The following is a 24,845-nucleotide window of genomic DNA, read 5'->3' on the forward strand; positions in this document are numbered from 1 at the left end:
AGGTTGCTTTGTTATACATACGACCCCAGACGGCCGAACAAGTCCGACGAGAGTGGGTCGAGGAGAATACAAGTACAGACTAAAAAGCGGATTGCTCCGTACCGTGGTAGACAAGAGCATATACAGCTGCCCCCTTCTTCTTTCTCTCTTCTACGACTAGTCTGCGAAACGCTGTATGAGGTCCCCTTCTGCATTGATATTTCGCTCATCCATCATCTCTGCACGGAGTGTGTTTTTGAGAGGAAACTTGCCGCCACCGCCTCTCGGACGATTAGCTAAACTCCGGATTTTTGCATCTGCAAAAGGCCAGGCAGTACGATATTCGAGTTGTACTAAAATATCAACACCTCCTCCGCAAAGTCTTTTCCCACAGCAGCCGAGCATGGCAGAACAAGTCCCTTCAACCTCGCCTTCCGAACCCCAAGGCCCTTCAGCCGCCTCAGCCTCCGCCCCATCAACGGCATCAAACACTGACCAACAAGCCCAACCCTCAGACCCCCCTCTCCCCAAACTCTCGCCCTCGGACTTCCGCACCTACAACCGCATGGCAGACCACATGCAACACTTCCACTCGCACTTCCTCTCGACCTACACGACGCTCCTCTCGGCATGCCAGGTGGGGAAGCGACCGCAAGGGATGTCATTGCGGCAATTCCTCTCGCTGGCCTCGACTTTCGTCTCCCAACTGACCATGCACCACAACATTGAGGAGCAGCACATTTTCCCGCTATTAGCTACGCGGATGCCGGCCTTCAAGAAGGAATTGAGTCTGGTGGGGCAGCATAGGCAGATCCATGAGGGGTTGGACAAGCTCGAGGCGTATCTGGACGAGTGCAGGAGTGGGGAGAGGGAGCTGAGGCTGGGCGAGGTCGGGGCGTTGTTGGAGGGGTTCGGGGACGTGTTGATGAGGCATTTGGAGGAGGAGGTGGAGCAGTTGGGGGCGGAGAGGATGAGGCGGTATTGGAGTTTGGAGGAGATGAGGAGGTTGCCGATGTAGGTGGAGAGAGGGACATGGAAGTGTGTGTGGCGTTGAATAGGATATAGATACCCCAATGTGCGTCTCTCAGGTATTTAATCTCAGAGGCTTTAGCGTTTCCGTGACCGCCCGAACTTATCGTGCCATTTGCGCGCAGAGGGTTTCGCTGCTGGAGTTTCGGACTGGGTGGCTGCGACTCCTAATCCCTTCAAGCGGATCGTCGTGGAGGAAGGCAACTCGTAGACACCGTCAATGGCAGTGAGTTCGGCGAGAGCACGCCATGCCTCAGGGAGGGCATCCTTCCAGGCGTCGAGGAAGTCGGCCGTGAGGTAGTCTGGGCCGTCGCGTTTCGCATCCAGAAGCGTCTTGGCTACGAACTGCACGGTTTTGGCACGATCAAGACAAGACCACACGGGGTCATGGTCATGCTCATCGGCCGCAAGGTAGTGAAGGACGGCCCTGACGAGCGATTCCGGATGGCCCTCCTCAGCGACCGGGTCTACAACGTCTCTGGTCAGGAATTGGCCGTCCAGTTTGACACCTTCAGCCAGTGCAGCGGCGTTGACAGACTTCCAGAGCTGCGCCAGGGTGCTCGCCGAAGGCCGATAGGAACTCCCATGATGCTCAAAAGCCATGACGGTTCGCCAGGCGTGCTCGCACTCGGCATCGGAGAAGGGCAGATGGGGGAAGATGTCTGCTTTGCGCCGGCGGTTGGCAGAGGCGTAGACGTCGCCATCGACGGCGTCGTAGAAGGGGAGGGTCTGCTGGAGAAGGGCTATCGGAGAGGCATCGGAGGGATGCAGCTCGAGGGTTGCAGCGCAGGAGGCGACGGCGCGCGTCGTGGGGACGGGACTCTCTTGGTTGCCATGGGCCTCGTCGGTGGGGCGTGTGACAAACAGCGAATTCGACGTCTGGACCTGGCGCAACTGGAAGGTTTTGTGGGGGGTGCAGAGCACGGCATATGCGGGCTTCTGGCTATTGTTCGGGAGCTGTGACTTTATGGACAAGCTGTGTACGCGTGTGAATGAAGGACGCGTCGGAGGGGAAAGCGGAGGGGAGCGTACATGGGCGGGTTGGGAGCGTCGAGGAGCTCAACCAAGTCCTGCGGCAGCTCCAGCAGTCGGAATTGCTGAAGCTCGTGGGCGATGGAGAAGGGCACGGCGCCCTGGAGTTGTTGTGTCGCCATCTTTGTTCGAGGTGTTGAAGAAGATTTTGAAGATACAAATTTCCAAATGCGGACAAGGTGAGGTGCTGAGGCGCGGGGTCCTGCCGGGTGGTTTTGTTTGGCCCAAAAGCTCTCGCGTCCGAGTCCGAGTCCCACACCAAACGCGACGACGCAGAGTTATCATATCTCTGGACTCGGACTCTCTATCTACACAGTATACACAGTACAACAAACACACTACGAGCCGTCGTCGCACTTGTGGCACGCTGCTGACGTTGTGGCGCCCCGTTGCGGGCTGATAATTTGGCGCCCGCCAGCTTCCAGGGCTGCTCCTTCCGCGTGTTTGCGCTGCCTTGTTTATTTACTCGCTGCACCTCACCCATTGATACATCACCTCAACACCTTCTTCGAGTCCGCTTCCACCTCTCCCACACGCACTTCACAAGTCTCCCAGTCTCCCGCAAATGGTCTCATAATCTGCTGCTTTGCACACCCGCTTGCCTTCGCCCGCACCATGCCCTAGTCATTGGCAATCCCCTCTCACCTCCGCTGTTTCTTGTACCCCCGTCTCGTCACTCGTTACCCCAGGCTCAATCCGGCCACCACCCACCATGGTGACAATCACCCCGGAGCCTGCTGCCCTCTCCGCCAGCGACCTCTCGCTCTTCTATACCACAGACGACCTTCTCAGCAACTCCCCCGTGCTCATCTTCTACGGCCCCACCGCTACCTCAACCCATGCGACCCATTCGCGCATCCAGGCCCATGTCTTTACCCCGGCCGGCCTCCAGCATTTCGCTCGCCTCATCGTCTCCCCCACCGCCTCCTTCTACAATGCCGTGACCTGCCTGCCGCGCGAGGAGCAGGGCGACGAGATATGCCGTGGCCTCGCCTTCAGTCTGTACAAGTACTATGTTGAGCTTCCGACCCAGGTTAAAAATGTGTGGGAGGCACAGTACAGTAGCATGGCCCGCCTGCCCTCGGCCCCGAAGCTCTTCTCCGAATCCCATGCCGCCATGGTTGCTGCCCGAATGGTCAAGGTCGAGAACGTGGCCGACATCATAACAGATGTGCGGCACGCTTTGGGCGAGCAGACGCTCTCGTGGCTCGATCTGGATGTTGTACTTCCCCAGGGCGCAATTCAAACCCTCGAGAAACCCCGGGACTCTGCTCAGTTTGACGACGGCGACGACGACCAGCCGGAAAAGCGATATGGACAGTATGCCCCGGTAGTGAAGCTCTTTGGGGAATCCTCCTTCATCCCAACTTCCAAGCTGCGACGGGCTCCTTCGAGACCCACTGCTGTGAACAAAACCCAGACCTTTTCCAGGACCCAAAAAGAGGCCCTCCGGCGCGAAATGTGTGAACTGCTGGATACAGAAGAGAACTATGTCAGCAAGCTGTATGACCTCGTCCATAGCGTGGCCGTCGACTTCCGGGAAAAGGCAAAGCGCAAGGCGTCATCAAGCACCAGTCCTAGCGAACAAGCTCTGAAGGCATTGTTCCCGCCCAGCCTGGACCAAATCCTCGAGGTAAACACCAATTTCATGGAGACCATACGTGCTATTCTGGAAGAGACGGAGAATGACGCCATTCAAGACATTGAGTCGACTATAGACGATCTCTTCATTCCGCCTCTTCGTGGACAGACCGATCCACCCGATGTCACCGGAGCTGTTGCGCTGGCCAAGGCTCTGGCCGAATGGTTCCCCAAGTTCGCCGACTGCTACACTGACTACATCGCGGCACATGCTGAATTCCCTCAGCTGCTCAAGGTATTTATGAAGGACACGGGCTCTAGCTTCTCCAAGAGGGTGCATGAAACCGGTGAGCAGCGCCTCATGTCCATGCTCATTGAGCCTGTCCAGCGACTCCCACGCTACAACCTCTACATTGACAACATTGTCAAACAGTTACCTCTGCGCCATCCGGCTCTGAGGGTGTTCCTGAAAGCACGGGACATCATCTCCGAGATCTGCTCCAGGGATGGCCCCTCGGCGCAGCAAGCAAGGGTTGTGGATCGTCTTCGAAAAATGGTCTTCTCATGGCCGCTGGCCTTCAGTCCCCAGGGCCGCTTCATCAACGCCATTGATTTTGTCGAGCTCTCTGCACCATATCATGGAGACCTCAGCGGCCCTGGAACCACGTCTGGAGTTCTGTTGCTCTTCTCAGATGTCTTGATCATCATCCATAAGCCCAGGGGTTGCGCCATCACCGCGAGAAGCCTGATGGCGGACATGGACAACGTTAGAATGCCTGAGCCTGGAGCAGGCCCTACGGATCTCATCTTCCACCAGCAGTTGAAGCTGTCAGATGTATTTGTGAGCGAGCATTCGGAGGGTAATATTCTCCAGCTTCTCTCGCCGACCCCATCTTCAATCCAGCCAGGACGTCCACGAAGCCGGGATCGGTTGAACATGGGCATTCGTATGTTCTATTTACAGGGACCTTACGAAGGCAGGGCACAGAGATGTGTCGAAGATATTGTAAAGGCCAGGGTGGAAGGTCGGTACCCTGAGTCCGAGCGAGAGGGCGCTAGATGGGAAGTCCGATGTGCGCCGGGCGACTTGAACTTGTTCTCTGCAGTATCGGAAGACACCGCGGGCCAGGTTCTGGAGGGTCGGAGAGAACCAGCCAAGATCCAGGTCTTGGTCGACCCTGCTAAGCATGTCCAACCCGCCCAGATGGGCCATCACGGCATCGAGATGACCATCTCTATTTCCCTCATTGAGGATGGCTTCTGCTTGGTCGAAACCTCCGGCATCAACGGTTACACGACGAGAGACAAGCTGAAGCCTACTGAGTTCCTCCCAGTCCTCACAAAGCGGCTGGGAAACTTCTTCCAACTCCGCAACAACATCAGAAATCCAGACTTGACGGATGCCTATGTTTTCCGCAATCAGCAAATACTCAAATCCCTTGTTTTACGCGTTGACGAGGCTGACGACGGACATGACGGGAAGACCCGGTCGGCTTCCCCGGTGAAGATGCTATCCAGCCTCTTTGGTGGTAGTGTCAGCAGAGAAGGAGGCTCGCGAAGGCTTCAACGAAATCCGGCGTCCTTGTCAGACATTACGCGGCATGTACCTCCTCTTCCACCAGCTCCGGCTCGCACACATAGCCGCGATGGTGAACACTCCCGCCCCACATCTTCAAGCAAGACGGTTTCTTTCAATGCAAACTCCCTTCTCTCTGATCCGCTGGTGAAGTTGGAGGAGACAATGTCTACATTCATTTTAGCATTGCATGCTCGAAAGGGCAACATCGTTGGCAGATCGGTCCGAGCACGGAATGTCGCCGATGAAGCCGCTGTCAACGAGGTGTACAACGCTCTTCTCGAGAACCCCGCCAACTTGGAGGTCGCCGCGCAAGCGTCGGTAGATGTCCTCTTCGCTTCGTTTGAGAAGTTCATCAAGGTCGCATGGAGGGAAAAGATGGGTCCTGTCATTTCTCTTACCAACCTCACCTCATTACAGCAAAAGTCGGACAGCATGTATCCTGGAGAGTTTGAGGAATTCTTCCGGTTGATGTTCAACGATATGGCCCCGCAAAATCAGCGTTCCCTCCGGCAAATCATCAAACTGTTGGCCGAATTGCTCGACGGCACCGGTAACGACGGTGACCGCGGTATCCTGACCGCTGCATTTGCGGAGATGCTTGTTTTGGAAGGCAATCCTACCGACTTCATCTCACTGATGGACCGCTTCATACAAGACATCGATTCTCTGTTCGCTTTGCAGCCATCCGGCCTAAGCTCGCCGAGATATGGCTCCGTAGACTCCAAGGGCCGTTCTACAGCTGCTGGTTCCCTGAACTCCAATACCTCTCTACGAAAGCGGTTCGGTTTTGGTACATTGACCAGGGAGAACAGCAAGTCGGAGAGCGAATCCAAGGTTGGCTCGCTATGGAGGACGCTGAGCAAAAACACGTACGGCACAGACAGCCAGCCGGGAAGTATGTCCAAGGCTGGCCATACCTCGCTGGGCAGGTCTCAATCGATAGATGCGGCCATGCATGCCCATTCGCCCAAGCGGCCCACTTCTCGCGAGCGTCCCACGATCCTGGGGGCCTTTGCTTTCGAGAATGGCTCGAGCCAGCATGGCAAATCATTCTTGGGGTCGACGCTGAGTTCCATTGGAGAGGTATCAAGCGCTGCTGGTCCTCCCCGCAAGAAGCGTCGCTCCTCGCTAAGTGACTTGAAGAGCCTGCAGAATGCTGACGATGAGCCTAAGTGGACACCACAGACTCCCCGAGCGGAACGACCTAAGAGGCAGTCGAGCGCTTCGCCCCGAACCCCTCACACACCTACAACACCTTCGCAAGCCAAAGAGAAAGCAGAGCCGAGCACGCCTGCTCCAGCGAAACCGGCCGCGATTCCCAGCACGCCTCTTCATCTCAGAAGCTCCGCCATCCCTGCTCCTTCGCGCCTGGCGTCTCCCTTTCGCAGGGAGAACTCTCCAGCGCATACCTTGGAGCGTACTGGTAGCCTTCGTCCTAGAGCACTCACTCTCAAGGGCGAAAACAAAGATGAGATCACCATCAAGTCGCAAAGTCCTAGGAAGAAGCGTACCGATTCCATCTCTACCATTCCCCTGCTGAAGCCCAGTACGCCAGTTTTGGCAGAGCGGCCCACCTCCAATACTTTGAGAAACCCACCTGCTACCCCACGGTCGCCCACCAAACCCAATGCCTCCATTATCCCCACCGCGACATCGACATCTTCGCCTAGGAAGTTGAAGATGCAGTCGCCTCAGAAGCTTCGAGAACGCCTTCAAAATCAGCAGCGAGACATTGAGAGCGCGTCGAAGGCGCTGCAGAACGAGCTCAGTGCAATAGGCCAGGAGCTTGGTGTTAGAGGCACTACTCGCCTGGCAGCACCAGCAGCCACGCCTACGTCCTCGAGCGGTAGGTCTGTTGAGGCTCGTATTGCGGCGCTGGAGAAGCACCTCAAGACTACCCTGGAGCAGCTGCAGTCTAGTACGAATACCATCAGCAATGACCTGGCCAGCTCGTTGCAGGTATCGGAAGCGAGGGCCAAACACTTGGATCAACTATATCGCGATTTGAATGCTGAGAATGAGGCATTGTATGCGCGGTTCAACGAAGAGTTGGAGAAGGTGGAGCGGAGCGTGCGAAAAGGCAGAGGCATGGAGGAAGTGGATCGACGGATGAGAGCGAGTGAGGAAGAGTGTGCGAGGTTGAGAAAGGAGAATGCGAGACTGAGGAGGGAGGTTGCAGGATTGAGGGCGCAGATTAGGGAGTAGGGAGTGTGCGTTGGAGAGGCTTTGTTTGCTTGCGTTTGGAGCTCAGCATGTTTACGGCGTTCAAGCGGCATTCACGTTGGATCATGGGCATTGCTCGGGGTGGAAGGCGTGCTGGCTGCTTCCGGCATGGTGTTATGGTGGATACTCTGGTACTCGGTTTTCCTCTTCGTTATTCACATGTTGTCCTTGGCTTTCGGTCAGGAGCCCAAGGACTCGCGCGTTGCATTCACACGGCTGAACATGTCTTTGGGAAGCATTTGATAGAATGGGAGGCAGGACGGGTCCCTACCTGATAGGGATGTCATTAGCTCTTCACGAATGGAGGAACAATCAATCGCTAGTCATTCGCATTAACCATCCTTTTTCATTCGCGCGTCATTGCTGCAATGTAGTGAGTCTACGCTACGACATTCGACCTCGCTGAAGCAATCCTTCCGTTGCCATACACCGATTAATGCCCATGCCCATCATCCTCCCCGCCACCCCTCTCCTCCGGATCCAACTTGATCAACGTATCGATCCTCATGATAGCCACACACGCCTCGACGGCGCTCTTCAACTGCTTCACCTTGCTCATGCTGGGCTCCAACACGCCCGCCTTGAGACAATCATGCACTTTCCCGTTCGTCAGATCGAGCCCGTAATTCTTGTACCCTTTGCTGCGGGCGAGGCGCTTGGCGTCGTCCGAGGCCGAAGGGTCCGAGGGCGTGCGTTGGGATAAGGCGTGCCGGGAGCGGAGCTGGGCGACCAGGTCGGTGGCGTCCTTTGCGGCGTTTGTGGCGAGGGTTTTGGGGATGGCGAGGAGCGAGATGGCGAAGGCGGCGATGGCGAGTTGTTCGCGGGAGCCCTGGGATGGCATGTTAGCGGCTTTGATAAGACGACGTGGAGCATGTGGGTAGGGAGGATAGGTAGAGCACGCACCACGGACGTTGCCCACTCCTCGAGGTAGATGTGTAGGGCGGTCTCGACGGCACCACCGCCGGGGACGATGCGCCCGCTCTCCAGAGTCCGCTTTACGGCGGACAGGGAGTCGTGCACCGAGCGCTCCATCTCGTCCAGAGCGTAGTCGTTGGCTCCGCGGAGGATGATGGATGCCGAGGAGTAGGCCTTGGGCTTCTTCACCAGGATGCACTCGTCGTCCGAGATGCGCTCCTGAATCACCTCCTCTGCGAAACCCAGCAGTGACGGCTCGAACTTCTCGTCGCCGTTCAGATCCGACAGCGTGCTGACGAGCGTGGCGCCCGTCGCCTTTGCTATCCGTCGCAAGTCCTCCTTCTTGCATCTCCTCACTGCCATGGCGCCCTTTTCGACAAAGTACTTCAGACACAGGTCATCGATGCCCTTGGTCGTCATGACGACGTTGGCTCCCGCCTTGAGAATCATCTCAATCCGCTCGATGACAATGCCAGCTTCTCTTTCCCGGATCTTCTCCAGCTGTGCAGGGTCGTCAATGGTGATGTGGACGCCCAGCTTCATCCGCTCCTTCTGCAGGTTGATGTCCAGGCATGCAATCTTCGCGTCTGTGATGCGCGTCTTCATGGCCTGAGATGCGACGGTGCAATTCAGGGCGTACCCCTCGACTAATATCGACTCGGTGGCCGCCTTGCCGTGGGCCTTGAGGATGTTGACCGCCTTGACGGGGTACTTGACTTCGCCCTTCTGATTCACCGTCTTGACAGACTGCATGGCGTCGACGACCATGTTGGCGAAGAAATCCGAGTCGGCGCCAATGATCTTGCTCGACATGGACGTCTTCGCGATGTTAACCAAGCTATCTCTTCCCAAGTGCTCCACCTTGACGCTGATGTTCTCGTTCATATATCTCACCGCCTCGCGCAGCGCCAACCGGTAGCCCGTGATGATGGTCGTGGGGTGTATCTTGTTCTTCATGAGATCGTTGGCCCTCCTCAACAGCTCCGCCGCTATTATAACCACCGACGTCGTCCCATCCCCAACCTCCTTGTCCTGCTGCTGCGCCAAATCGACGAGGATCTTTCCGGCCGGGTGCTCGATGTCGAGCAAGCTGAGGATCGTAGCGCCGTCGTTGGTCACCGTCACGTCGCCGATATCGTCCACCATCATCTTGTCGAGGCCCGACGGCCCAAACGACGACTTGACGACATTGGCAATCGCCTGCGTCGCCAGCACGTTCTGGTCACGGATATCCTGTCCGCTGATTTTCTGGCCGCCTAGGACTGCAGGAACGGTATTAGCTCTGATATTTTATTATACGGCAACAAGCTTCGGATCGTCGAATGGAAACCTACACAGGGTGCCTCCGCTGCGCGGCTGTTCAAAGATTCCCGCCATATCGTCTGACTTGGAGCTGTTTGCTGCGTCGTTTTGGAGCTGCCTCTATTCGTCGGACACACGCGCCGCCTTGTCCAGAAATTTGGCAGACATTCGAGTTACGCGCCAAGCAACGGGGAACCCAACCGGGGCAAACAGCTCGGGAAGCCGAGTTTCTCCGCGCCGAAAATCCAGGTCCCCGCCACCGACCCCCCTGTAAAACTGCTGCCCCTCTTCTTCCAGATTTGGAGTTGTTTATACGACCGCCCTTTCGTTGTGACTGTTCTCTCCATAGCCGTACTGAGGCTGAGGCATTGCACTCGCTTGGAAATCAACAGGTGAGTCAATGAATCGACAATTTGACTCGATAACTGACTCATCTTAATTCTAGCATATATCAAAAGATCCCTTTTGTCCGTCCCTTGCGATCCAATTCAGCAACCACACGCGACTCCTCAGCATGGCGGACGTCGACGGCAAGATGAAAGATCTCTCCATATCGGAGACGGGCAAGAAGAAGGACGCACAGCCCAAGAAGGCTCCCAAGAAGCCCCAGCAGCAGAAGAAGAAGATCGAGGGCGCTGCTCTCATCGGAAGTATGTGAATCGCGGTCCAAAGATGTGTTTCAATCACACTTACAAAGTCGAAAAGTTGACGTGGCCAAGGAGGATGACTTGGCGGAGTGGTACCAGCAGGTGATTACCAAGGGCGAGATGATCAGTTTCAGTGATATTTCTGGTTGTTATATCCTCGGTCAGTTTCAAGCTACTCTGTGGAACGCAATCGGAGTCTTAACTAATGGCGCCCAGAGCCGAACTCGTACGCGATCTGGGATGCGATCCGGGAATGGTTCGACAAGAAGATCAAGACCATTGGCACGCGTAACGCATACTTTCCGCTGTTCATCAGCAAGAGCAATCTCGAGCGCGAGAAGGAGCACATTGAAGGGTTCGCTGCCGAGGTCGCATGGGTGACGCAGGGCGGATCAACAAAGTTGGAGGTGCCCCTCGCGGTCCGCCCTACCAGCGAAACCGCAATGTACCCGCACTTCAAGAAGAAGATCCAGTCGCATCGGGATCTGCCCCTGAAGCTGAACCAGTGGAACAATGTTGTGCGATGGGAGTTCAAGCATCCCATGCCGTATGTAGAAGACTTGTGGGCCGCTCGGGCTTAGCTAACAATTTCAGGTTCATCCGGAGTCGAGAGTTCCTCTGGCAGGAAGGTCACACTGCCCATCTTACCAAAGAAGAGGCCGGCGCGGAAGTTCGACAGGTCCTGGACTGGTACTCGGATGTCTATCAGGAGCTGCTTGCGGTTCCTGTTGTCAAGGGTGTGAAGACGGAGAATGAGAAGTTCCCCGGCGCCGACTACACCACCACCATTGAAGGATTCATCCCGGCCACTGGCAGAGGTATCCAGGCTGCAACGTCGCATTGCTTGGGTCAGCACTTCTCCAAAATGTTCGACATCACTGTGGAAGATCCCAGCGTGAAGGAGAGCGGCAAGTCGGAGAAGATCTACGTGTGGCAGAACTCCTGGGGTTTGACAACGCGGTCCATTGGTGTCATGATCCTTACCCATGGTGACAACAGAGGCCTCGTCATTCCCCCGCGAGTTGCCGAAAAGCAGGTTGTCCTCATTCCTGTCGGCATCACTGCTAAAACCACTCCCGAGGCGAAGGAGAATCTCTATAAGAGCTTGCGCGAGATTGCGGGTGATCTCGCGTCGGTAGGCCTACGCGTCGAACTGGACCTTCGGGAAGGCTACTCTCCTGGCTGGAAGTTCAACGACTGGGAGTTGAAGGGTGTCCCTCTCCGCATCGAGTATGGTCCCAAGGACGCCGAGAAGGGCCAAGTGACCACCTCGCGGCGCGACATCAACGACAAGGACGCCGCACGAGGCGAAGTCAGAATCCACGACCTCAAGACCGCCATTCCGGAGCTGCTGGAGAGGATCCAGGCCGACATGTTCGCCAAGGCCGATAAGGCCTACCGCGAGCACCGCGTCCAGATCACCAACTGGGATGACTTTGTGCCCACGCTGAATGGCAAGAATGTCCTCCTGGTGCCTCACTGCCACGGCGGCAAGTGCGAGGATGAGATCAAGGAGAAGAGCGCGCGGACCGCGATTGGCGATGACACGACCGAGGATGCGAAGGCCCCGGCTATGGGAGCGAAGAGTCTGTGTATCCCTTATGAGCAGCCGGAGGGGATCAAGGAAGGGGAGACGAAGTGCATCAATCCCACTTGCGAGGCTCCTGCAAAGTCTTGGGTGATGTTTGGAAGGAGTTATTAGGTGCGCTTCGATGAGGTTTTGAGGGAAATAGAAGGAACAGGGCTGGATCGGATGATTGTTGAGGCGGTGGGTGTGGGGGGTGATGATACCGTATTTCGTGTGACATGTCTATATCGATTAGCGAGATGCTCCATCCAGCGGCCAGTGTGACAATTGAAAGAGAATATGAGAATATGAGTGCATATCATGAGTTCATGAGTTGAGCAAGAAGTTTGAAAATGCAAGCCGCTAAATGTGTCGTCAAGTCACTCGCGCTGTATGCTGTCGTACCAGAATGCTCTCAGATGGGAGATGAATATGAAACAAACAGCAACAAGACCCTCCACCTCGTCTCTAGAAACCCATGTTGCTATCTCATCCACATAGCCAGAATGATGCTTCATAACTCGTTTCAAATGTAAATCCGTCTCGATCCAACCTTGGGGAGTGTATGGATCTCGCTCGGGTTCCTGTCCCTACCGTCGTCATCATCTACGCAATCTCATCCGTCATACCCGCCAGCACGCCCGCCCCAATGATACCTCCATCCAGCGCCTCTCGGAGAACGACCTTCTTCCCTTGGTTCTGCGGCGAGGCCCTCGTCACGAGCGCGTCGATCCAGCGCTGGCAGGTAGACAGCCAGTCCGGGTAGTGGGAAATGGTGCCGCCGGCGTAGGCGATGACGAGTTCTTCCCTGTCGCTGTCGGACTCGTCCTGGGCTGCTTGGTCTTCGTGGTCTGGTTTTGGTGCATCGGTTTGGAAATCGGAAGTGGTGGTGCCGCTGTTTGCGGATCGTTTATGTGTTTGTTCTCCGTTGAGTTGGGTCTGGTTGTTGTCGATGTGGATGTCGTTGACGCAGGCGAGGAGGCCGACGCAGGCGGCTGCTATGAGTGCCGAGGAGCGCTGCTGGACGGCTTGTGCGATATCCCGGAGGAGTTGCACGCGAGCGGGGATCCAGAACGTTGATGTCCGGTTTGGAGAGGGGTACATGTTCTCCAGCTCGGCCGTCAACGAAGTGTCGTCTGCACGAGCGACCACCTCGGACAGGAAGCGCGTCGCTATCGCGTTCCTAGTCTTCAGCGATGCCGGTACTTGCCCTTCTGATGAAACCAGATGCACAAACACGAGTCTCACAATCTCCCCCAAATACCGGCCCGCAGTCATATACTCAAAGGGCTGGAACCCGGGCGCCTCGCTGTTCCCGTCGAGCTCCAGGTCCCATTTCGTCTTGAGTGCCATGTCGTTCAGGGGTTTGTCGGTGCCGCGGATGGTCCATTCCGTGTTGATGACGACGGTGTCGACGGCGTCGGGGTTGGCCAGGCTGGATCGCTTGGCTGGGTGCAGGGCGGCGAGGGGCATGGGGACCGTCGCGTTGGTGCCGGTGCCGACGATGAGGCCCATGGCTACGCGGCTGTTGGGAGCGGCTTTGACGGCGTAGGCGAGCGAGGCGAATGTGGCGACGGTGTCGTTGGTGATTGCTGCGATTCGGAGGCGGGGGAGTTGGGTCGGAGAGTGGCCGTTGGTGATGGTTGGGTTCGAGAGGTGGCGCGAGTAACCTGCTAGGAGCATCTTGCCTAGGTTGAGATTCGAGGTGATGGCGAAGCCTTTGCCCATGGGGAGGAGCGTGGCTTCCGAGAGGCGGGTTTGGCTGGGAGTCTGGTCAGGTTTTTGTTAAGGGGGATGGTGGATAGGTACAGGCACTCACGCCATGGGGAAGCTGAAGGTGATGCCTAGGAGAAGTTCATCTCCAAAGGGGGATTCCGAGGCAGGTGATGCATTCAAGGCGTCCGTGATGACCTCCGCTATGCAGTCACCGATCCAGGCAAAGAGATCCTCAGCCTGGTCCATCTTCATATGCTCCTCAATGGGCCAGCTCTTGTCATGACTCTTTCTGATCTTCGATGCTGGAGCTTCGCCATTCTGGGTTCCCGTGCCTAATAACTCTCCTAGCAGCTCGATAAATCCCACTCTTAGATTCGTGCCACCAACGTCGATACTCAGAAATCGACCCTTCTCTTTCCCCGTAGGCAATGCAGTAACAGGCGTCACCAGGAAATGCTCCGTCGACGATTTGGCCAAATCCCGATATGTCTCCGAAAATCGGCTTGCTAGCTCCAGCAGGTCGTCCTCGTTGATGAAGCCCGTCAGTGATGCCAAGGCGTCCTCGACATGTGTATTGCGCCCCTCTGCTATCTCTTTGCTGTCCATAATGATATATGAGCGGGACCCGGCCGCTCCTGTCTCTCAGGCCAAGTACAATTCTGCGTAGGTAAATTTTCTTATGCGGTTCCGACAGCCTCAAGGCTCCGGGCGAATCCTGCCTGACTCAGATGTTTCAGTCCGATACTAGAAGACAGTGCAGACTTAAGATGCCGAGAAGGCGATGCAGGTGTGTCAAGGACATTCACCAGGAGAAAAAGGGAGTGTGCTAGGACGGATACACTTGTCCGTCACACCACAGCCTTGAGGACTCTTGAATTCGAGTCCCACATCTGGGGCTGCCCCTTGCATTGCTTAGTGATGCTGGAGTTGTACCCTGCGGTTTGCCGGCGGGAGGTGAACAGGCACTAGCCATTTGTAGCTTAGCGGTCTCGCAGACGGAGTGATGTGACGCGGGGGCCAGGGCAGCATCTGATGGGGCTCTGTGCTCGTGCAAACAACAGCTCCATTTCGTTTCATCATTTCCGGTCCATCTGACTGTGCCGCCTTGTGCGCGCGCCCGACCAAAGATAGGGAAAAGCGATCGGGCAATAATCTCTCTCTCCATCCCTTGAGACCGTTTCGCCCTCATCAGCCCCGTTGGGAGGAGCACCATCATCAGTCCAGCCACCTCTGTCGCCATAGCTGTGTCATATCACACAGAATATAAGATCGCCCAAAGGAGGCGACCCCTTTGCAATGAATGCAAAAACTCCCCTCCTGCCGCGCACCGAGCAGGAGACGCAATCACGGGTCCAGGCGATGCATTCGCGGAGACGATTCGGGAGGTTCCATGCTGCCGCTATAGGCCTCCTGCTTGGCTTGTTCTGGCTCGCGACGACCTGGCAATGTACCGATCCGAATCATAATCACGGCGGCGGGGAAGAGACGGCAACCAAGGTGCCGTTGGAGATACATATCATGTGGGTTTGCAGAAAAGCGGGAACCTGGAAGGGTGCAGGATACTGATAGCTCTCTAGGTCAAAGTGCCCCGACGCGCGCGACTGTCTGAAGAAACTCATCATCCCTACCATGGCCAACGTTGCTGAAAAAGTCGATTTTAGATTGTCTTTTATCGGAAAGTTCGTGCTACCCTCCCCTCTTGTCTTACACCAATGTATATATATCGTGCAAACAGCCGAGACATATACACTTAGACGTGAGAACCCGTCGCTAACTATAGCACCTGCAGGGCGACGGATGAGGACGACGGTGTCCAATGTAAACACGGTCAGACCGAATGTCTGGGGAACATCCTCGAGCTGTGCGCTGCCGCCGAATACCCCGAGCCGAAGCGGTACCTCGGTTTCACCATGTGCCTATCGCGAGCGTACCAGGAGATACCCAAGCGAGAATTGGTGCAGGATTGCGCTCTCGAGCATGGGATCGATTTCGACCGGCTGAACCACTGTGTGAGCAAGGATGATGGAGCATACGGAATGGGCCTGCTGAGGGAGAGCGTCAAGAGGAGCGCCGAGCTGAACGTGACCACCAGCTGCACGGTGCGATTGAATGACCAAGTGAGGTGTATCTATGATGGGGGGAGGTTCAGGAACTGCGAAGGTGGATCCAGGCCCGAAGACCTGATTCGCGATATCAACAAGCTCTATAACGAGGCTAGAGGGTGGACGGAATGAAGAACCGAGCAAGCTGTTATACGTCGACTGGCCATGGCTTTGCATTGCCACTCCTTGCCGAACTGGAGGACTGCACGTTCCTTGCCTCCTCCTCGACTTCGGCATCTTCCCGAATCCGAGTCGTCTTCGAACACCATATCATTCGTTGTCCCCATTCCAAGAGGGAACGCCAGCGTAGCCTCAATCAGCTCGCAGCACTATATCAGAAACGACCCTTGGATACATCGACACTGCACACACTCTCAGCATTAACCTGAGTTGGAGTGGGACCTTTATGATCCTCAGATGTCGCATTTGGCAAAACGCTACAGACCCACGGTGTGATGATACCCATGTTGGAATTACGTTCGCTCAACAAGACGGACTGGCAAAGGTGTAGGATATGGAATTCGTATTCTCAGTAATCGTGTTGAACAACCATCCAAACGCCAGCCATGCAATCCAGACTCCATGCTAAATAAGCCTAAACGGGTGCCATCTCTCTCTTATGCAAGGCGAAAGTACGCATCCCATTGCCCATTACTGGAATTCTCCAAACTCGCCGTCATCAAACCCCAAGTCCTGCGGCGACTGCTCAAACGTCTGCCTACTCCTCCGCCGCTCCTCCTTGACGCTCTTCGCGCTCGGCGGCGGCGGTAGAAACGGCGCTGCTCCGCCTCCCGGCCCAGGCGGTGGCTTAATACTAAACAAAGCATCCTGTTCACTCTTTGCTTGCCCGGCCGCCGAAGTACCGCTGTCAGGTCTTGACCGCCGTCCCTTTAGTCCCCCCAAATTTATCGATATCGTCTCGCCCTCCTTGAGACTGAAATCTCTCCGCGGCTCCTCCTTGGTTTCCGCCCTTTCCCCTCCTCGCCCGACGCCCTTCCCACTAATCCTACCACTGTCGTCCTTGGTTTCGAACCCCAACACCCTCCTCGCATCCTGCAGCGCGATACTGAAATCGAACGCTTCCGCCCGCTCCTCAAAGCCCATGCCCAGCACCGCCTTGCGCCCCTCGCCCACGACCGTGACGGCGAAGAAGCGCGACGAATCGAGCGCCTGCTCGACGACGGCGGGCGAGGTATACGGTGCGGCGGCGAACAATGCGCCTGTGGAAGGGTCTTCGAGCAGCAATGTCGTCGTGACTTTCTCATCGTTGTCGTCGGAATTGGGACTCGGGATCGACGTCTCGACGATGCGGAGGCGGGCGGTGAAGATTTGTCGAGCGGAGGGGTTGTTGGCGTCGGTCCACGCGGAGGCTTGGTAGCCCCTTGTCGAGGTTAAGGGCGGGATTTGGTAGATGTGGACTTTGGGCGCGAGGTATAGGATGCGTTGGATGGCGGTGGGGGGGAGCGGGGCGCCGGTTAGGGGGTCGGTGTTCATGGTGGTTTGGGTTGGGGGGAGTGGCCCGGCGAGAGAGATGGAGATGTTGCTCTTGCTGCGGCCTTGGAGGTGGAGTGTGATAGGAGGTCGAATTGCGGTTCTCGTGTCGAGGTTGTGTTTACTACCTCTGATCCGTGGAGTTTGGGACCGAATGCGGGGGGTTCACACCGCTCAAGGACGCCTCAGGGCGGTCGGAGATGATATGGAGGCTCGGAAAACGCGTCAACAGTAGCGGGAGAGGCGTGGTGAAGGGAAGGAGAGGGATTGGTAAAGTTTCATCGATTGGAACGCGGTGCTTTCCGGCCGTTATAGGAGCTTCATGTCTGATGTGCTGGCAAGTCGATTATGCAGGGCCCCGCCTAAAAGTAGATCTCCTCCAGGGCTGCCCCGCCGTGGAGTCACGTGAGTATATCTTCCTGTGGGTAATTCTGGGGATACTGGGGAGGTGATTGGAAAGTAGGGACTTGGACGGGAGCGCCGATGTTCGGGGGAGAAGCGGTGAAGGAGGGGTGGGGAATTGGTTGTGAAGGGTGAATGTTTGTTGACAGTTTGTTCGCCTGTACGGCGTCCCCACTTTGGCGTCCGTCAACATCATGTTGAAATAGAAAATCGTCTATATGTCTATCTTCTATCTGTGTATGTACCGTGGTGTAATATAGTTTTGCTGAACGCTCCAATGCTTGCGTAATCTATTTGACCGTAGGCTGTCCCGCGTCTCCAACTGGAGCCAGTCCAGCTTCGCCAGCCTTGTATGCCTCGAAGCCATCTTGAGCAGCTTGCTTAACCGTGATCCTTCCCTCGACAATCTCCTTGCACTTGTCGAGAATGTCTCCCCAGTGCTCGAAGACGGTGAAGGGCACATTCTCCTTCACGCAATAGGTGATCAGGTCGTGCCCCTTTTTGGCAAAGAGCAGATCCGTCTCCCGAGCAGCAGAAAGATCCGAAACACCGTCACCAGCGTAAAACATCGTCGGCCGGATCTCTTCAGGAAGTGACGAGTATTTGCGCAGCTCAATCGACTTGTCATGCCCGAACCCGCTCTCCGGATTGCGGAACTCGATCTCCCATCCGCCTTCCTCGTCGATGCGCTTCCCCGGTCGAGCCCTGACGAAGTTTCCGAGGACCTGGATCTTTTCCGCGTCCGGGCCCACGAGCGCCCTCAGGAGGGCCTGGATGATGGGTTCCATTCCCGAGGAGAGCACGACGACGGGGATGTTGTGCTGCATGCTCCATTCGAAGAAGGCCTTGAAACCGGGATCCAGCTTGATGTTGGACACGAGGTAGTCTATGCACTCGTTGTACGGCTTCTTGATGCTGTCCATCATTTCCCGGAAGGAGTCGCGGAAAGTAATCTTGCCCGTGAGCGTGTCCAGGTTCCCTTGCCGCCTCTTGTCACGGCCGTAGCCGATGTTGTCGGTCATGAAGTCATTGCCTGTGACCTATTAGTATGTAACAGGACCTTTGAAGCGTATAGGACTCTATGTTTTAATTAAAACCGAACGTAGACCTACTGTCCTGCAGCGTAATTGTGCCGTCAAAATCGCTGAAGAAAATGAACTTGAGAATTTATGAGCACCCTTCATGTCATCATATATGTTCCCATTTGCCCTACTTTGGGGTTGGTCTTCATCGCAGGAAGATCCGATCCAGCTTGCGATCCCATCTTTGCTTGATGTTTGCAAGAACGAAGAGCACAGAATAGATAACCAAGGATTCAGCGAAAGACTCAGCAACCGGCCCCTCCGAAAGCAAAAGATGTGTTTATCAGAGGCAGATGTTGTTGTTGGAAATATTTCATCGGCCAGCCGAAAGGGGAATTCCCGGGAGTCGGAAAAAGGCAGGCTGGCTTGGCGTTCTGCTTGAGCTCCCACCCGTTCGTCATTTTGTTGGTGCTTCAAGTCCATAGGTCTCCGTTCGGTTTTTGTCGGCACGCCGAATGTGAGCAGCGCTCCATAAGAATGAGACCGCTGCTCCAGCATGCGTCACGCTCTTTTCTTACGGGATTGGTGCCAGTAGCACCGCGTCGAGCCCATAATGCCGCAAAGCATGCCGCTTCGATGAATTGGTCGGTATGCTGGAGCTGTCAATTCCGAGCCTCTTCTACACCTTCCACCCGGGAATCGAGAATCCAATTGAGTCCGAACGATGCATTCAACAGACAGTACCGTCGCCGATTATTCTCCTCGCAACCCCCGCAAGCGAAAGATGGCTCGTCCGAAACATCTGAGCCTATTCCTATGCCCCCTCCACCTCCGCCTACTGAAGAAAGAAAGCCTGCAGATGGCAGAGTAGAAGACCCATTGCCGTCAGAGCCTGGTGAGGCAATTGCGATGACACCTCCCACGCCTCCTCTTAAGCCGTCCGCCGAAAACCCAAGCCAGTCCGACGTGCCCCCAAAGGCGAAGCAACCGAAAGTTGAAGATAATATAGCGAGGGTGCCTGCCGAGGACCTGCCTTCACATCACGCTGAACAGCGATGGAACTTTGAGAAACGCATATCTGAGTTTATGGACGAGCTGTTACCGAGACTTGCGGTGGTGACCCAGAAAGTGAATACATATACGGGGACAGACTACTCCAGCATCGCGGCCCTGAAGAGGGAAATCAAGGATCAAGGTACCAATTCTGAGAGTTTGGCATCGTTCCGCTAGCATCTAACAGCTCGTAGAAAATCTCGTGAAAGCTCGGCGACAGGCTATCGAAGAAGCGAAACAGGCACTGGACGCAGCTCACGCCCAGCAAGCAGCATCGCAAAAAGAGGTTGTTGCCCTGTTGGAGCGGAAACACTCATGGTCGGCAACGGACCTCGAGCGGTACATGGCCTTGATCCGGTCAGAGCATGTCAATGATCAAGCCATCCGTGAAGCGAAGGAGGCCGTGGCATCGGCTGAGAATGCCCTCGAGGAAGCGCGATCACAGCTGGAAAAGCGAGAGCGGGCACAGTACCACGAGGAGCAGATCTGGAGTGACACGATTCGGCGGAACAGCACCTGGGTTACCTTTGGTCTCATGGGGCTCAACATTGTCCTGCTCTTGGCGTCGTTGATTGTCATTGAGCCCTGGAGGAGGAGAAGAATGGTCAGGGAAATCAAAGCTGCGTTAGAGGAGGCCCAAAAGCCAGTCATTACTGCCGCGCCGGCAGTCCTCCCGACCACGGCAGCAATTGAAGCAGACATCGACAAGGCTGTAGAGCCCGTAGGACCTCTGGCAGAGGAGGGAGAAGCCCAGCCTACTCCGCCCGGGTCCGTTGTTACCAATGAGGTTCTTCCGTCAGCGGTCGAAATCTCAGAAACTACGCCAAACGAAGCAGAGGCCTTCCTTGCACCCAACCCAGTCATTGAACCCCCAACTCCGCCTGCAGTCGATATAGTCGAAGAGGCGGTGTCCTCTGACGTACCTGCCGAAACCGCCCAAAGCAAGCCCAATCTGCAGAAGATCACCGCGAGACTTGAAGCCCTCGTGAGCGAGGAACCGATTTCCGTCCGGAAGAAAGACCTAACCGCCGCAATCTGCGTCAGTGCCGCCGCCGGATATGTCTGCGCAATGGTTGTGTTCTGGTTCAGTAGCAGGTAACAATGACTTACCCGCCGTTACGGAATCCGACTCCCAACTGAGGCCTCACTACTGCATTCACCCGAGCGGCCCCAGTGTATTATTCTACCGCTGTACATATTATTTACTTGTACATACCCAATCATAGACGATCTCAGCAGCCACTTCATAAGTCCCATCAGCCACATATGGTTGCCGATGACAACTAAGGGCCTTCAAACGGAACGACTGTCACTCTCCTCTTCCAGTGGCGGTCTTACCTACTTCTAATCTGACGCACAGGATGAGCTTCTAGTCGGGTCTATCCGTTAGTATCTCCTCTCCCTCCTAGAGCTGAACACACAATGCCGATGCAGGGAGAGGCGAGCTTATCTCACCAAATGCCCACAGCCTCGTCAACGTCGCCCCCAGCCGATATTGTGTACCATGTCCTAGGGATCGCGGTGGCGCCGGCGGAGTGGTCTGGTTAGTTTGACTGGACTATCCGCTCGTTCTCTTGAGATTGGGATTTGGAGTTGACTGTTACAGTTCATGACAAGTTCCACGGTAGTGTGACGGACTAGGGACGCAGATCTGTTATTGCTAGGAAAGAGAAACGTTTTCGGTCTTTACCGAGCCACAACTGCATGGAGTACTTTCAGATGTCCGTCTTCCTCAATTGTTATCACGAAAGGTTAGTCTAGTGGTGTCAACCATATGAACTACCTCCACCAAGCTTCGAGGGAGAGCGGTGAAAATCTCGCAAAGTCCTCCGTTCGGTCGCTAACGCTGCCCATTGTGCTGGCATCTGCAGGCCACTACCGACTGCCGTCATTGTTTAGCTATGATGGCTATCCATTTATTCTATCGTTCAATCAGAGTTGCAGGTTGGCATACGTTCTCTTGGGCGGAATTTTCCTTACACTCTGTTGACTTGAGCTTATCTATTAACGGCAAGTGGGGTCGAATACAAGAGAGCTGAGCTAAAGAGCAGCAAGATCGAATCACCGTCGGACTGTCTAGGTTTGTGACTAGATGGGGAAATAGCTAAAATGCTGACATGCATAGAGCAATTTCTGATTGGCCGCAGATGGTGATAGGTCTAGGAATAACACCACGGTTAGAGCTCAGCCTCAGCCCTGCCCCCACAGAATTGGAGACGGTGAGATGCGGACTAGGCGAAGGCCGTAGTCGCTTGGCAGCTCGTTCTAGACAGAGGAACTGGAAGAGAAGGGTCTACATATGTATGGGGGAGCCGACGTACCCATCCCGATCTTTGTCATTCAATGGAGAGTGTAGTCATCAGCTCCGTCCGACGCCTCAGCCCCATCATCCCAGCCTTATCCTTGCACTTAAGATCTATCCTGTTTCTGTCGTCTTGTACGAGAGTATCTAACTGTGATCATTCTCATATATAGTCAACGTCGCATTTTCCTCTTTCTATTGCTGGCCGGCCAGCTTCGACATTTCGTCAGTGTTGGCGTGGAGGAGAATACACGGACGCTCCATCGCAAGTTAAGGTGTGCTGGCACGCAGAATATCCAAGATGGTATATCAGGATATCAAACTTCCTCTTTGTAAGCAGCTCTCTGGGCAAATGCCTACTGTGCAAACTAACACTTACCCAAGCGAGCTTCATAGCTCTTGACTGGACCCTCATGACCGTCGCCTTGGTCCCAATAATTATCCGCGTTTCTCTTCGATCTAGGAATCGGGGGATCGTCTCTTTGGCCGCTAATATATCTGACGGCTTCATCTTGTTGGCCTGGCTCTCAGGGATGGTTCTCGTTGCCATCAATACCTGGAAGAACAGTCTCCGGATGAAATACCTTTCCTACCCGAAAGGATCCCTCTACTACGGCGTTCCCCAACACCTCTCCGGACACTTACTATACGTCTCGTGGATCAGCCTCTTCTTCATATACATTTCCTTATGGGCCAGCAAAGCCGCGTTGCTCGCTTTCTACTACAGCATCTTCTCTCTGCAGGGTCGTCGCGCCCGCCTCACCCTCCTCGGAGCCTGCATCTTCACAGCCGCTACTTTCCTCTTGCACATGGGTATCATCGCCTTCTGGTGCACGCCTATCTCAGCGAACTGGGCCCCTCCACCGGGCGGCCACTTATGTTCCGCCGTCCACTCCATCGAATCCGTCACCATCTCCACCTTCACCAACATCGCGACCGACATCGTCATCCTCAGCATTCCCATCTCCACCCTCCTCGCAACCCAACTAGGCAGCAAAGAGATCGCTGGCCTCGCCTTCATCTTCCTCATGGGCAGCGTCTCCATCCTCGCGGCACTGGTACGCTTCGTGACGCTCAAGTTGGTGCAGAGCGTGCCGAAAGCGAGTATCACGCATACGATCGATGTGTGGGCGCTCGTGGAGATTGTGAGTTCGGTTATTGCGGTTTGCTTGCCGAGTCTGAGGGTTTTTGTTCGGAGGAGGAGGAGGGGTCAGGGGCGGGAGGAGATGGTCGAGGCTGGACTCGGCGTGGGAGAAGGGAGGCATAGGAAGTTGGGGAGTATGGACGGCGGTGTGGATGCCGATGTGGTGACCATCGTGTGTTATGGAGAGGAGAAGGGGAAGGTGAGAGGAATGGGAGCAGATATAGGTGCAGGGTTAGGAGAGGAGGGGTGGCGGTAAGCACCGTTAGTGAAGTATGTGGAGGGGATTGTTTTCTGGTGGGATTTTGGTCACCCTTCTCCATCCTTTGTACATGATTATCTTACGACTGTTTTCTTTGACTATTTCCGATTGAGCAAGCGCGGCGTTGGTGGTTGCTGGCTGTTGATATATAGGGATGGGAATAGTGTGTAGAACTGTTTGCACAGCATAGAGTTGAGCGAAAGTCGTGTATTGTAAAAAGTACAGTACGATCAGGCCCAAGTGCCGTATTCCCGTACCGAAAGTCTTGACTACGTATTTCTCAATCTTTTATATTTACTTCGAGCATGTCGCTTAGGTACATCGTGATCACTCAATTCCGTATTCCCTCTCAACGCACCAAATATAGCAACCCTTGGGAACTTCACAAACCCACCACGCCGGTCTCTCACTACGCGCTCCATCTCCCTCACCGTTCTCGTTTCCTTCTCCAGACCTTCGCTCCGATACGATTCCCAGAAGCATGGGTATGTGGCGTTGCTAGCGCTCGCGGTAGTGCGATGCTCGACGCTGATTCGTGGAATATCAAGTGTATGCATATGGTGATCTTGATGCATAAAAGTTTCCGAGGTTGGAGGGGTTGGAGGGGCGAGCTGCTGTTTTACAGACATGTGCTTATGGCAGGGTGACCAAGGGTAACATTATATATGTTGCGCCTTCCTGGAGGAATGGTGGACGCGTCCTGGTGGTGGTCGTTTTGCAGTGATGGACTGAGAACGCTTTCGCTGGTCATGTGTATTGGGGTCAAGTTCTGGAGGAAAGAGAAGGAAAAGGAAGAAGAATAGCGGATTAGGAAAAGAGGATTGGATTCGAGGCAAAGGGCTAAAAAAAGAGAAGAAGAGTATGCCGAGCATAGCAAAAGTGCTGTCATGAAGAGTCGAAGTGGACAAGGCGATTATGGACTCCCCCTACAGACATCCCGAACCTCCCGACTAGACTACGCAACCCATCCACCAATTCAGATTACTCTAATCTGAGGCAATCGGATTTGACTTGTCGACCAAGAAACATAGGAGCATTCGCAGCCGGAATTCTGGGGTAGGAGTTTCCGAAGCTCCAAATGTGCCGCCTGAATCATAACTCAACTTGAATCTATCAAGGCCGAAAGGAACCTGTGCGAGCAAAAAAAATCGGGAGGCAAAGTTCAACAACTTCGCGTGTCTGGAAAATGAACATGTCGAAGCTGATCCGAGGTCATCTATGAACGGCGTACAAAAGTTGAGACCCTGGCTATCCCAAGCTTGTACGTATACCTGGCCCATTCACGAAATCGATCCACAGGCGTGCGATCGATGCTTCGAAGAACAAGTCAAGGCTCTTGATATTGGTCAACTGGTGAATGTCTTCGCACGTGAACACGCGCGAGACTCGCATCTGGGCGCCTCAGAGCTTGGCACGAGCGTCACATTTCTTCGCTGCTTCCATTCGATCATCTCCACATCATTCCAACGGAACCTCTTGGTGCCTCAGTCTCTTCACCAC

General features: G+C 55.1%; 11 protein-coding genes across 11 annotated transcripts; 6 read left to right on the forward strand and 5 right to left on the reverse strand.

Moving 5' to 3' along the window:
• The first annotated feature begins 50 nt into the window (after positions 1-50).
• Positions 51-1,090, forward strand: EI97DRAFT_431235 (uncharacterized protein). Its single transcript, XM_033797884.1, has one exon. It carries the CDS (start codon positions 383-385, stop codon positions 995-997), a length of 615 nt encoding a protein of 204 aa, XP_033656555.1. The 5' UTR covers positions 51-382; the 3' UTR covers positions 998-1,090.
• Positions 1,087-2,638, reverse strand: EI97DRAFT_484815 (sister chromatid cohesion protein-like protein Dcc1; the record flags this gene model as incomplete). The annotated part of the gene is made up of 2 exons (XM_033802124.1): positions 2,010-2,638; positions 1,087-1,971 (listed from the first exon to the last, which is right to left on the reverse strand). The coding sequence occupies exons 1-2, from the start codon at positions 2,160-2,162 to the stop codon at positions 1,087-1,089; spliced, it is 1,038 nt and encodes a 345-aa protein (XP_033656556.1). The 5' UTR covers positions 2,163-2,638.
• EI97DRAFT_431236 (uncharacterized protein) lies at positions 2,328-7,747 on the forward strand. Its single transcript, XM_033797885.1, has one exon. It carries the CDS (start codon positions 2,753-2,755, stop codon positions 7,403-7,405), a length of 4,653 nt encoding a protein of 1,550 aa, XP_033656557.1. The 5' UTR covers positions 2,328-2,752; the 3' UTR covers positions 7,406-7,747.
• Positions 7,748-7,751: 4 nt separating this feature from the next.
• Positions 7,752-9,790, reverse strand: EI97DRAFT_499523 (T-complex protein 1 subunit alpha). The gene is made up of 3 exons (XM_033802611.1): positions 9,673-9,790; positions 8,327-9,600; positions 7,752-8,252 (listed from the first exon to the last, which is right to left on the reverse strand). Exons 1-3 carry the CDS (start codon positions 9,713-9,715, stop codon positions 7,857-7,859), a joined length of 1,713 nt encoding a protein of 570 aa, XP_033656558.1. The 5' UTR covers positions 9,716-9,790; the 3' UTR covers positions 7,752-7,856.
• A 140-nt stretch (positions 9,791-9,930) lies between these two features.
• Positions 9,931-12,174, forward strand: EI97DRAFT_431238 (prolyl-tRNA synthetase). Its single transcript, XM_033797886.1, has 5 exons — positions 9,931-10,032; positions 10,086-10,290; positions 10,346-10,447; positions 10,504-10,834; positions 10,882-12,174. The coding sequence occupies exons 2-5, from the start codon at positions 10,155-10,157 to the stop codon at positions 11,987-11,989; spliced, it is 1,677 nt and encodes a 558-aa protein (XP_033656559.1). The 5' UTR covers positions 9,931-10,032; positions 10,086-10,154; the 3' UTR covers positions 11,990-12,174.
• Positions 11,975-14,473, reverse strand: EI97DRAFT_393912 (hexokinase-2). Its single transcript, XM_033796290.1, has 2 exons — positions 13,674-14,473; positions 11,975-13,616 (listed from the first exon to the last, which is right to left on the reverse strand). The coding sequence occupies exons 1-2, from the start codon at positions 14,174-14,176 to the stop codon at positions 12,461-12,463; spliced, it is 1,659 nt and encodes a 552-aa protein (XP_033656560.1). The 5' UTR covers positions 14,177-14,473; the 3' UTR covers positions 11,975-12,460.
• A 138-nt stretch (positions 14,474-14,611) lies between these two features.
• Positions 14,612-16,064, forward strand: EI97DRAFT_225532 (uncharacterized protein). Its single transcript, XM_033793900.1, has 3 exons — positions 14,612-15,090; positions 15,148-15,249; positions 15,360-16,064. Exons 1-3 carry the CDS (start codon positions 14,867-14,869, stop codon positions 15,802-15,804), a joined length of 771 nt encoding a protein of 256 aa, XP_033656561.1. The 5' UTR covers positions 14,612-14,866; the 3' UTR covers positions 15,805-16,064.
• A 105-nt stretch (positions 16,065-16,169) lies between these two features.
• EI97DRAFT_431241 (adaptin ear-binding coat-associated protein 1 NECAP-1) lies at positions 16,170-17,649 on the reverse strand. The gene has a single exon (XM_033797887.1). It carries the CDS (start codon positions 17,164-17,166, stop codon positions 16,324-16,326), a length of 843 nt encoding a protein of 280 aa, XP_033656562.1. The 5' UTR covers positions 17,167-17,649; the 3' UTR covers positions 16,170-16,323.
• A 127-nt stretch (positions 17,650-17,776) lies between these two features.
• EI97DRAFT_431243 (2-hydroxy-3-keto-5-methylthiopentenyl-1-phosphate phosphatase-like protein) lies at positions 17,777-18,949 on the reverse strand. The gene is made up of 3 exons (XM_033797888.1): positions 18,779-18,949; positions 18,678-18,723; positions 17,777-18,598 (listed from the first exon to the last, which is right to left on the reverse strand). Exons 1-3 carry the CDS (start codon positions 18,827-18,829, stop codon positions 17,856-17,858), a joined length of 840 nt encoding a protein of 279 aa, XP_033656563.1. The 5' UTR covers positions 18,830-18,949; the 3' UTR covers positions 17,777-17,855.
• Positions 18,950-19,403: 454 nt separating this feature from the next.
• On the forward strand, positions 19,404-20,739 carry EI97DRAFT_456432 (uncharacterized protein; the record flags this gene model as incomplete). The annotated part of the gene is made up of 2 exons (XM_033800727.1): positions 19,404-19,782; positions 19,835-20,739. 2 exons carry the CDS (start codon positions 19,404-19,406, stop codon positions 20,737-20,739), a joined length of 1,284 nt encoding a protein of 427 aa, XP_033656564.1.
• Positions 20,740-22,243: 1,504 nt separating this feature from the next.
• EI97DRAFT_456433 (uncharacterized protein) lies at positions 22,244-23,342 on the forward strand (the record flags this gene model as incomplete). Its single annotated transcript, XM_033800728.1, has 2 exons — positions 22,244-22,274; positions 22,327-23,342. 2 exons carry the CDS (start codon positions 22,244-22,246, stop codon positions 23,340-23,342), a joined length of 1,047 nt encoding a protein of 348 aa, XP_033656565.1.
• Between the last annotated feature and the right edge of the window lie 1,503 nt (positions 23,343-24,845).

This window comes from Westerdykella ornata, assembly GCF_010094085.1.
Source record: "Westerdykella ornata strain CBS 379.55 unplaced genomic scaffold EI97scaffold_4, whole genome shotgun sequence".
Classification (NCBI taxonomy): domain Eukaryota; kingdom Fungi; phylum Ascomycota; class Dothideomycetes; order Pleosporales; family Sporormiaceae; genus Westerdykella; species Westerdykella ornata.